This window comes from Bos mutus, chromosome 24, assembly GCF_027580195.1.
Source record: "Bos mutus isolate GX-2022 chromosome 24, NWIPB_WYAK_1.1, whole genome shotgun sequence".
NCBI lineage: Eukaryota > Metazoa > Chordata > Mammalia > Artiodactyla > Bovidae > Bos > Bos mutus.
Genome location: NC_091640.1, coordinates 49,601,693 through 49,613,974, shown reverse-complemented (window position 1 = coordinate 49,613,974; position 12,282 = coordinate 49,601,693). Strand labels below are relative to the sequence as shown.

Sequence of the window (12,282 nt, the reverse complement as noted above, 5' to 3'; positions counted from 1 at the left end):
ACCCAGATCTGGGTGGGCAGAATAGACCAGCTTTGGGTTGTTTAAACAGATGCCGCCTAATTGGATTTCTCATTGGTGATGACTTAGGGCAAGGCTGACTGCCAGCCCAGATATGGGGGTGTGTCGGGTTGCAATTGGGATGTTTCCTCAGATGGTGGGAGGATCTCTTTGTGGTAGATCAGTGCTGGGATTGTGCTGCCTGGACACCAAACGTGGGTCTCAGCCTTGAGGTCCCAGGCATCCGCTGTGTTGTACTGGGTCCAACACCTGTTCTGCTGCTGCCCCTCACTGCTCCCCATGACCTTCCTAGCTGATGTGAAAGTCATTGGTTCCTGATGCCAAGAGCTCTGTTTTACTCAGAGCTCCTGCAGAGAATAGCCGTGGAGAATGGTGATGACCGTTTGCTGCCTGCTTGACGATGGGGAGGACTCTGCATCTTCCCCTCCACGTTCCCTCTGACCGCCTTCAGCTGATACGCTCAACTGCAGCACCTCTCTGCCCACGTTTGCGCTTGCACTTGACACGGCCCTGCGTCCTCAGGGCTTGCTGTGTGTGAGCTCACCTACAGTCTCCCTGCCTGCCCCCTCTGTACCTCCACCAGGCACCAGGGACTGCTTCCCACTTGCCTGTTTGCTTGAGTGGGTATGTGATTGGGTACCTTGTCAACAGGGACAGGTTTGGCCAGGGCATCTGTTTCTGGAGTCAGACTCTTACAGCACCAGCGGACAGGTGGTGGGAGGGCTCCCCCAGCCCCGTGGAGGGCCTCCTTGGAAGAGGGGATGCTAAAGAGGTCCTTTGTCTCAGAGTCAGCGATTAGGTTGCAGCTCTTTGTGCCAATGAGTCCAAGGGCAGGAGGGCTCAGCATTGACAGAGCAGGGAAGCCTGAAACGCAAAGGCTGCAGATCCAAGAAGCCAAGTGCCTTGTTCCTGAAACTTCAAAACCAGGTATAAGATCTTCCCAATGGATATAGAAGGCTAGCCACTCTCAGCCAGCTTCCAGCACTGTCCCCGTTCCTAAGCACTCCTCGAATGTCAGTCCTGCTGCCTTGTCTTTTCCCGTATTTCTCCTGGGTTCACAATACAGTTTTGTTAGGGAGATGCCAAGAAAGCACTCAAGCATTCAGTGGTTGTGAGATTCAATTCCACCTTGGAAGTTCCTTTTTTAATTGCCTTCTTGTTTTGTTTTTTTTTTTTTGCTGCCCCACTAACCTTGCCGTCCACCTCTTTCTCCCCTCTTCCCGTCTGCTGATGCTCTCACAGAACAAAGAGCTCAAGACGCTGTCGGAGCAGCTGTCAGCAATCACCTCCACACACACCATGGAAGTGGAGAAGCTGAAGAAGGAGGTGGCCTGCTACCAGCAGAGCCAGGGTGAAGACAGAGGCCCACAGCTGCAGGAGGAGGTGGAGAGCCTGCGGACCGAGCTGCAGAGGGCCCACTCAGAGCGCAAGGTCCTGGAGGACACCCACACCCGGGAGAAGGATGAGCTGAGGAAGGTCTGTTTGGGGCCGGAGCGGTAGCTGGGTGGTGGGTGAGCTAATGCAGCACCCCTCCGAGGCAGTTTTGCTTCTTCCAGCTCTACAGCTGCCATGGACTTTCCTGGGGCTTGTGCCCAAGACTGACCATCCCTCTGCGTTTAGATGTAAAGTGCCCCTGCGTTGGGGGAACCGACACAAGCACGTGTCCATTCACCTGGCGAGTGTTGATTGAGTCTCTGCCCTTAGTGGGACACGATGGAATCCCCTGAAAGGTTACACACATGTGCCTTTGGGCATGTCCCTTATAGCCTAGAGTTAGCCACTGAAGCAGCTCTGTGGCCTCAGTCCTTGTTGGCAAGAGAAACGATTTAGAGGTAGTGGCCTTTATTGCCTGCAGGGATTAGGGGCAACCTCATGGCATTCCCTGGGCTTCACCAGTGGCTCAGTGGTAAAGAATCCACCTGCCAGTGCTGGAGACCTAAGTTTGATCCCTGGATCGGGAAGATCCTCTGGAGGAGGGCATGGCTACTCACTCCAGTATTCTTGTCTGGGAAATCCCATGGGACACAGGAGCCTGGTGGGTTACAGTCCATGGGGTCACAGAAGAGTCAGACACGACTTAGCGACTGAACAACAAAACACCTAGGCATCCCTCCCCATAACCATAGTGCTTTGGGGAATTTGCCTAAAGTTTAAGTATTGATCGGTTCAGCCTGGCTCATCTACTCTGGCTGGCGTGCTCTGTAGGTTTACTCTCCATTCCATAAAATGTAACTTCTGGGATTGGGCCCTTGCCCCCATCTCGAATGTCAGGATGCAAAGAGTCCCTTCTCCATTCCTGAGATAGCTGTCCAAACCAGGGAAGTCCCACATGCCCCTCCGGAGCCTTCCACAGCCTCAGTGTCCCATGCCATCTCTATGGCAGGGCCCATGTGCTTAGTTCCTGTCCATCACTGGAGAGTCACAACGGGTTGAGAATCTGTGTGGGAAGGACTCAGTGTTTCTAATGTTGAAATAATAATTCTAAGTATTTAAAAATTGGGGCAAGCAGAATGCTTTCACAGGAATGGTCCTGAAATAGACACTGGAGTTTTGGATTCTCACCCCTGCATGGCCATTACTAAATGCTCACAGGAAATTTCTCTGACCTTAGTTCACTCATCTGTTTAAAAAAAAAGAAGAAAAGTTGGTTTCAGTTCAGTTCAGTCGCTCAGTCGTGTCCGACTCTTTGCGACCCCATGAATCGCAGCATGCCAGGCCTCTCTGTCCTTCACTATCTCCGGGGCTTGACTAAACTCATGTTGATGATGCAGTCTGACCATCTCATCCTCTGTCACCCTCTTCTCCTTGCGCTCTCAATCCTTCCCAGCATCAGGGTCTTTTCCAATGAGTTGATTCTTTGCATCAGGTGGCCAAAGTATTGGAGCTTCAGCATCAGGCATTTCAATGAACATTCAGGGTTGATTTCCTTTAGGATTAACTGGTTTGATCTCCTTGCTGTCCAAGGGACTCTCAAGAGTCTTCTCTAGCACCACACTTTGAAAGCATCAATTCTTTAGCACTCAGTCTTCTTTGTGGTCCAACTCTCACATCCACACATGACTACTGGAAAAACCATAGCTTTGACTAGATGAACCTTTGTTGGCAAAGTAATGTTTCTGCTTTTTAATACACTGTCTAGGTTTGTCATAGCTTTTCTTCAAAGGAGCAAGTGTCTTTTAATTTCATGGCTTCAGTCACCATCTGCACTGATTTTGGAGCTCAAGAAAATAAAGTCTCTCACTATTTCCATTGTTTCCCCATCTATTTGCCCTGAAATGATAGGACCAGATGCCATGATCTTAGTTTTTCTGAATGTCGAGTTTTAAGCCAACTTTTTCACTCTTTTCCTTCACCTTAATCAAGAGACTCTTTAGGTCTTCTTCACGGTCTGCCATGAGGATGGTGTCATCTGCATATCTGAGGTTATTGACATGTCTCCTGGCAATCTTGATTCCAGCTTGAGTTTCATCTAGCCCAGCATTTTGCATGATGTACTCTGCATATAAGTTAAATAAGCAGCATGACAATATGCAGCCTTGATGTACTCCTTTCCCAGTTTAGAACCAGTTCATTGTTTCATGTCCAGGTCTAACTGTTGCTTCTTGACCTGCATAGTTTTCTCAAGAGGCAGGTAACATGGTCTGGTATTCCCATCTCTTTAAGAATTTTCCAAAGTTTTTTTGTGATCCACATAGTCAAAGGCTTTCGTGTAGTTAATGAAGCAGAAGTAGGTGCTTTTCTGGAATTCTCTTGCTTTTTCTATGATCCAACAGATTCTGGCAGTTTGATCTCTGGTTCCTCTAAATCCACCTTGAACATCTGAAAGTTCTCAGTTCACGTACTGTTGAAACCTACTGTGAAGGATTTTGAGCACGAGCTTGCCAGCATGTGAAATGAGTGCACTTGTGCAGTAGTGTAAATATTCCTTGGCATTCCTCTTCTTTGGGATTGTAATGAAACTGACCTTTTCAGTCCTGTGGCCACTGCTGAGTTTTCCAAATTTGCTAGCATATTGAGTGCAGCACTTTTCACAGCATCATCTTTTAGGATTTGAAATAGCTCAGCTGGAATTCCATCACCTCCACTAGCTTTGTTCGTAGTGATGCTTTCTAAGGCCCACTTGACTTCACATTCCAGGATGTCTGGCTCTAGGTGAGTGATCACACCATTGTGATTATCCAGGTCATTAAGATCTTTTTTGTGTAGTTCTTCTGTGTATTCTTGCCACCTCTTCTCAATATCTTCTGCTTCTGTTAGGTCCATACCATTTCTGCCCTTTAATGTGCCCATCTTTGTATGAAATGTTCCCTTGGTATCTCTAATTTTCTTGAAGAGATCTCTGGTCTTTCCCATTCTGTTGTTTTCCTCTATTTCTTTGCATTGTTCACTTAGGAAGGTTTCTTATCTCTCCTTGCTATTCTTTGGAACTCTGTATTCAGATGAATATATCTTTCCTTTTTCTCTTTGCCTTTAGCTTCTCTTCTTTTCTCAGCTATTTGTAAGGCCTCCTCAGACACTATTTTGCCTTATTTGCATTTCTTTTTCTTGGGGGATGGTCTTGATCACCGCCTCCTGTATGTTACGAACCTCCATCCATAGTTCTTCAGGCACTCTATCAGATCTAATTCTTTGAATCTATTCGTCACCTCCACTATATAATCATGATGGATTTGATTTAGGTCATACCTAAATGGCCTAATAGTTTTCCCTACTTCCTTCAGTTTAAGTCTTAATTTTGCAATAAGGAGTTCATGATCTAAGCCACAGTCAGCTCCTGGTCTGGCTTTTGCTGACTGTATAGAGCTTCTCCATCTTTGGGTGCAAAGAATATAATCAATCTGATTTCAATATTGACCATCTGGTGATGTCCATGTGTAGAGTCATCTCTTATGTTGTTGAAAGAGGGTTTTTGCTGTGACCAGTGCGTTCTCTTGGCAAAACTCTGTTGGCCTTTTCTGTGCTTTATTTTGTACTCCAAGGCCAAATTTGCCTGTTACTCTAGGTATTTCTTGGCTTCCTACTTTTGCATTACCGTCCCTGTGATGAAGAGAACATCTTCTTTGTGTTAGTTCTGCAAGGTCTTACAGGTCTTCGTGGAGCCATTAAGCCCCAGCTTCTTTGGCATTGCTGGCTGGGGCTGTCTGAGCACTTTAGAAAAATATTTTCAGGTCTCAGTGCACTGAGGGTTTTTCATTTTGAAAAGTCACCTTCCCATAAATGATTGTTCTTGTGTGCCCAGAGCTGTTTTGGAGGTCATTAACTTACTGAGCTCCCTGGGCAGGATGCGGGTCTCGTGCCACCACTGTTTTGTCATTGAGGGCACGTCCCGTGCTTCTGTTGCCTGGTTTTGTGTTTAAGCAAGCCTGCTTTCTCGAGTAATCATTAACTTACAGGAGTTTCCCATATTTTTCTACTTAAAATCCCCTAGTGAGATAAACTATTGAGTCACCTATTTTGTCCCTTCATTCTGTCCCTATCAGAATGAACTTCATTCTTCAGGGTAAAGCACATGCTTAAGGAAAGTCCTATTAAAATGTAGCTATTAACACAAGCCTGTAACCTATAAAGCATGAAATTCCAAACTGTGGTTTATGGATCCTTGAGAACAGATAGTCAGTAACCCTTGTATGTGAATAAAAGACAAGAAGGTAAAATCCAAAGCCAGAGAAAAGAGACCAAGTTTGAGGCTTGAGACTGGTGATCCTAGGAGAAAAAGAAAAGCGGGTTCTCTGCATGTGGGTGCCAGTCACACGAGATGGTGTTAACCCAGCAGATCACAAAACCAGGGTCTCCTGTCTTCGCCTCCATGGAGAGCACTTGACTCATTGACTCCCCAGGCTCCTTCCCTGCTTCTCCTGGGACAATGGGATTAGGGACTCAGAGCACTTTTAAAATATCCACATCTCCATCCAAAGGAGCCTAAGGGTTGATAATATCCCAGTCTTCCTCCATAAAGCCAAATAAGGAAATGGGCTCCCTCCTACTCGCATTTGAAAAAAATGTTTTTATTGAAGTCTTGACCTGGGTCTTAAATACAATAAGATCTTGGTCCTGGCAAGGAAAAAGAAATTCAAGGACACTGAAAAGGAATAGCAGGCACAGAGGCAGAACAAGAAAAGCACCTTCCCGACTCCAAACACAAGCATATCCTAAACTGGGCACATAAAGTGTGAAGTCCGCCTTTCTCCAGGAGGAGAACACGCTTGCAGGTGTGCTGAGTCGCTTCAGTCCTGTCCAGCTCTGTGCAACCGTATGCATTGTAACCCGCCAGGCTCCTCTGTCCATGAGATTCTCCAGGCAAGAATACTGCAGTGGGTTGCCATGCCCTCCTCCAGGGGATCTTTCTGACCCAGGGATCGAACTAGCGTCTCTTATGTCTCCTGCGTGGGCTGGCTGATTCTTTACCACTGGTGCCACCTGGGAAGCCCCAGGAGGAGAACAAGTGGAAGCATGTTTGCCTCTTTCTCTAACGTCTTCCAGACATTTATTCTGGCGGCTGTGGGCATGGGCAGGTGCAGGCTGGCTCTGTCCCCCTCTGGTTCTTCTCTGCTGAGTCAGGGTTTAATATTTATTGAAGGCCCCTTGTCCAATCTTAACAAACACTACATAATCAGACAATTGGTTTCTTCTCCGGCTTATCCAACAGCCTGCTCCTCGCTGAACAAGATTGATGACACGGATAAATCAGGGAGGGAGCTGGCTGCTGGCAGAAGTTTAATTAATGGATTTGATGTTTCTGTCAGCAAGTGCTATATTGGAACTGGCATCCTGGAAAACTTGAGGCTCTACACCCCTGACAGGATTCTCATCATCAGCCCACATAGCCAGGCTGCCTTGGGCTGTGGGAGGCCAGGACCCCCTGGGGGCAGGAATTCAGTGCAGAGCCTGGGCATTCCTGCCGCCCCATCCAGCCATAGGTGTTAGTTGACAGCTGTTCTATTAAAAGGACCTGTTGTCCTGGCCTCTCCCCAGAGTAGTCTGCATCTCAGCGTGCAGCTTCTTTCCTTTTAGCCTGTGGGACGTGTGTTTTGTTTGTTCTTAAAGCCGTCAGTGATCCCTGTGCTGACTGACATGTGCAGCTGTGCTGTTTCGTGTCCTTGATGAAGGAAACATGACTCCCAGGCCTGCCGTTGACACAGAGGCCACGGCTCATTGTCCAGGATCTGCTCCGCAGTGAGGCCAGCACGACCTGGCTTGGTGCAGGGTTGTGGGTGGGTGACGAGCAGCCCACAGCCAGATCCCTGGCTCTGAGCAAGGGGCCCTGATATTTGTGAGCCCCCAGGCCTTGAGTATTCAGGCTGGTGCAGTGGGGTTCTGGGTTGTATCGTGTCATCAGTCACCACACCACCAGCTGGTATTGACCTTGGGTAGTTCCCATGTAAAGGCTTTGGGGTTTTCCAAATACAAGTAAATAGATCTGCCTTTGCAGGAGGTAGGGTTCTCACAGTGGAGTGTTTCGAGTCTTCCCAAAAAGGTGCAGGACTTCTTTGGCTCATTAAGACTCAGAACTGTGCTATCGGTATGCTTCCAGAGAGGCTGATGGTTTCTAAGAGGATGCCACGCTGCTTCATGGAAGGATATCATCTCACTGCAGCCTTTCTCAGCACTCACAGCCCTTCATTCATCCTCTTGTTATTTAGTGAGTGTATCTGTTAGGCCCTGTTCCGTACCCTGGGGCAAAAGTAAGCGATTTTAAAAGTCCTTCTCATTTTTATGGTGCTTAAATATTTGGGGGTTATTGGAGAATGCACAGACAGGAATCAGACACAAATTATCCCGCGTGGGCTGTAAAGAGAAATAAAGCAGAGGACAGGGATCCAGAGGGAGCCAGGTGGGCAAGGGAGGTTGTTTCATTCATGATGGCCAGAGACACCCTCTGAAAAGACACCCGAGTGAGGCGAGGAGTGAGCCGTGAGGACTTCTGGGGAGCAGGTGATATGGTACATCCACTGGCCCCAGATGGGAGCAGGTTAGGTGGGATCAAGGCCCCATCCGGAGGCCATCAGGCTGAGATGGAGAAAGCAAGGAGAAAGGTGGTGAGGTCAGAAGAGGAAGGATCTTCTGACCTTGAAGGCAGCACTGGCTGTGAACCCTCCAGAGAGGTGAGCGAGTCTGTCTGAGGCCGTCGGTCCCTGCCGCCCCAAACTCCTTCCTGAAGCTCTGCTGTCGGAACCAGGCCTCTGGGGCCTGCTCCAGGCTGTGGCCATCACTGTCCTTCAGATGTCAGCCCCTGACCTGTTGGGATGCATGTGGCCTAGGCCCAAAGAACTGGGACCCAGTTGGCTCAGCATCACAGCCTGTGGTACCCCCGTCTGGCTGTGTGACCTTCAGCCAGCTCGCTAACTTTTCTGTGCCTTGGTTTCCTTAAAAGCCGATGACGATGGCACCCACCTCACGGGTATTAAGGAAGCTGATAATGACACCTGTGACCTAGTGCGAGCCCAGTGACTGTTAGCTCCTGTTCCCTCCGCCAGCCTGAGACTGGGTGGGGGGCAGCGGCTCCACCTTAGTATCCCTGCACCCCACCCTCGCTCCTGGTCCCACGTCTTGGCACAGTGGGTGCTGAGTGGCAGAGGCGCACCTGTGATGCTGGGCCAGGGGTCCGCGCTCTGCCGAGCCCCTCTCTGGGGCTCTTGTAATGATGGGACAGTCACTCCCCCTCCCTGTGGCAGTGCGAGAGCCCGCCCTTGGCCTCCTTTCTCTGTGTAGGAGCCCAGCGCAAGCAGCGAGTCCCAGGTGAGCTCACGCTGTGCTTCTGCACGGCCCCTTGTGCACTTTCTGCCTCCTCCTCCTCTCTGCTCAGGTCCATTTTCCTTCTTCTCGGTGAGTAGGCCAGCAGCCCCTCCAGAACTTTGCAGAATTAGAAGTGTTATCCCTGCTGTGGGCCACCTTTGTGCTGTGGACCTTCGTGTGAGATGGTAGGTACATGGCCAGGAGGACAGAGGACACAGATCCCGGGGGCAGAAGAGCATCCTCCAATCCACTTGTCCCATGGTTTTCTACCAGAAAACTTGCATTTGGCTCTTTTTGCAGTGCAGATGTACTGGAGTGGGTTGCCATTGCCTTCTCTGTTAGCAGCAGCAGCAACAGTGCAAATGTCCAATTTGAAAAAATGTATTGTTGTTCAGTTGCTAAGTCATGTCTGACTCTTTGAGACCCCATGGACTGCAGCACACAGGCTTCCCTGTCCTTCACTATCTCCTGGAGTTTGCTCAAATTCATGTCCATTGAGTCGGTGATATCATCCAACCATCTCAACGTCTATCGCTCCCTTCTCCTCCTGCCCTCAATCCCTCCCAGCATCAGGGTCTTTTCCAACGAGTTGGCTCTTTGCATTAGGTGGCCAAAGTATTGGAGCTTCAGCATCAGGCCTTCCAATAAATCTTTAGGGTTGATTTTCTTTAGGATTGACTGATTTGACTCCTTGCAGTCCAAGGGACTCTCAAGAGTCTTCTCCAGCACCACGGTTTGATAACATCAATTCTTTGGCACTCAGCCTTCTTTATGGTCCAGCTCTTACATCCATACATGACTACTGGAAAAGCCATAGCTTTGACTTTTGAAAAAATAAGGAAAGACAAAACAAAACCAAAAACCAGAGCTACGTTTGTATCCCCAAAGATTTTAACTAGTAAAGGCAGTTACTGAGCTAAGGCATGTGTTTCATTTAATTTACCAGGGGCTAAATTAGCCTCATGGTAACAGGATTTATATCAATGTTGGTTCCCATGATCTGTCCCAAAAAACCTGTTAGAGGTAAGAACACTCCTAGTAATATTTCCTGGAAAGAGTTAAAAGACCCCCTCCACAAAAAAAAAGAAAAAAAAAAAGAAGAAGAAGAAAGAAAAGGAACTGCTGCTTGATGCTTAATGAGGCCCCAAACCTGGTGAGCATGCTGCTTCATTATTTCTCATGCTGAGGAGAGCACACCTGCTCAATTCTGTGTTGCTAAGTGTCTCTCACTGCAGCATGCATCCCTGCCAACAAAAGGAAAGCCACTTGGCTGCAGACGCTTGTCACCCTCACGTTGCCAGCAACTCTCCGTCTGCTAGTTGGCTGGGGAGACTGGGGGTGGCCAGCACGTGGGGAGATGTGATTGGGGAAGCACTCTCTGCCCTCCTGGGATGTGGAGCAGGAGGCATGGGCCTACTTCCAGAACTGCTCCTACCAGGAAGAAAAGCAAAACTCCCCAGTGCCACTTTGATGAATGGTTTAGAATAACAAAGCTGAGTTCATCAGAGGCCTACCTTCTGGAATCAGCGAGGGAGATGGAGGAAAAAAATGAGGCTTATGCACAACAGAAATTTTTAGTGGGTACATGCTTATAAGTGTGACCCTCCCCAACCAGAGTTTTGGCTGAGATTGTAGATTGCAGGTGGTTGCAATGAGGCTTCATGATCTCAGGCTGCATTCAGGCAAGTGGAGGTTTCAGGCCCAACCTCATGGTGATGGCACGTGCCCTCTGTACCAGGCAGATGACACGTTCCATTTCAGAAGGTCCTTGCCTGCCTGTAGGATGCTCAGAGGATGGGGATGAGGGTGGTGAGGGGTCATGGAAGCGTCTCAGGTGATCACCTGCTCTTTGAGCTGCCTGCACGTTCTGAGGGCTGTTGAGGGGAAGCAGAGTCTAGCTCTGTGGGAAGTCTGATTACTTTACAGCCTGCTCTGAACACCCACCTCCTGGGGACACTGGCTCAGGGGTTGCAGTCTTGCGCCTTCAAGGGGGGCTGGAGTCCTGCCCTCCTGACCATGGCACCAGGTGGAGCCTCACTCCAGCTGAACCCTGGGCATTATTTGTAGAGGTTCACTCCACGTGGTTTCTTTTGTTGGTGGATTTCCGTTTGACTTGTACATCAAGAAAAGGGAAAGCTATTTTGATTATTTGCCAAGCTAATTTAAAGGCACACATGAGATCATTGCTTGGTAAACTGCATCTAATAACAGCAAATTAGATGAATTTGAAGAACCTTTTTTCCAGTAGTGTATGTGCCTCCTGAATTGAATTATTCAGTTAAACAAGCTCATGTATTCTAGAGGTTTTAGTCAATCATAAATACATTTTTAAAACCAAAAAACCCTTTAATGGAATCTGGGTTTTTGCATTGGGAAAGCTTGAGCTCCTTTACTGGATCTGCAGGGCTCCTCATTCCTTCAACCAGTGCTGAATGCTGGCCCAGGCCAGGTTCTGATGACGTGGCAGCATGGCTTGTGGCCCCTAGGTCCTCACTGAGGCCTCTGGTCCAGGCCAAGCAGGTGACAACGAAGCCAAGCCTCTGCCAGGGGGAGTTGGGGGTGGGCGGGGCTCTACAGGGGCAGGTGGGCCCTGGAAGAGCCACACAGCGAGCACAGGCCCCACCCACACCTGCAGGGCAGGAAGACTTCTGGAAGAGTGGCCGTGGAGAACTAAACCATGAGAAGAAGTTATCCAGGGGAGAGCAGGGCGAGCAAGCTTGACAGGAGGAACACAGAGATGCTCAGGCAGCCGCTGGAGGGTGTACAGAAGGTGGGCCCTGCTCAGGGCCTCTCCACCCTGAGAACAGAGGAAAAGTCTTTCCAGCCTGGTTCTCACTCCCTCCACCCACCCAACTTTGTCTTTTCTCAGCCCCCTGCCTGAACCGCATGTAAACACTACCACACAGACCAGCTAGGATTCCCAGGCCAGGCCTCCCACCCTGCTGCACCAGCTACTCTCCTGTCTATAGACAGCCCATCCCCCGGCCGCCTGGGAGAGCCCAGATCCAGGCCTGGTCCAGACAACCTGCTCCTCCTGCCCGTCGGTGCCATTCCTGGTGACCTTCTCCTCCTGACTCACTTGGCGGTGGTGATTCTCAACAAGGGAGTCATGCTGCCTTCTGAGTTCCTAAGGGGAAAACCACGGACCTCACTCCTGGGCTCCAGCCTTGTGGAAAGTCTCTCCTGACCCTGTCTACGTGATGTTGAGGGTGGGGCAGCAGTTATCTTAACTCACCTCCTGGTACCTTAAGTTTACCTTTAAAGCCTGGAGGAAGGGAAAAGGGCATTGAAACATAGCCAGTTGAAACTCCGACTTCTCCAAGGCTTCTGTCCTGTAGCCAGCATCCTTGAGGCCTCCTTTCCTGCTTTTACTGCCACGGGGGTCTAACAGAGCTTGAAGGGCGTGCAGGTGGGTCCTCCAGAATCTGAGTGGCCGTCTCTCCACCTGGATTCTGTGCTACAGTGTCCCAGGCAGCGATTCAGGAGGTCCCCATCAAGTCTCTGTGCACAGGCCAGTTATGACATGTTCTG

The 12,282-nt window shown here is 49.3% G+C and overlaps 1 protein-coding gene across 1 annotated transcript in view; it reads left to right on the top strand.

Moving 5' to 3' along the window:
• MYO5B (myosin VB) overlaps positions 1 to 12,282 on the top strand; it is a 335,169-nt gene that overhangs the window by 275,075 nt on the left and 47,812 nt on the right. The window contains 1 exon segment of the mRNA XM_070361628.1: positions 1,261 to 1,494. Coding sequence (XP_070217729.1) covers positions 1,261 to 1,494 — 234 coding nt within the window.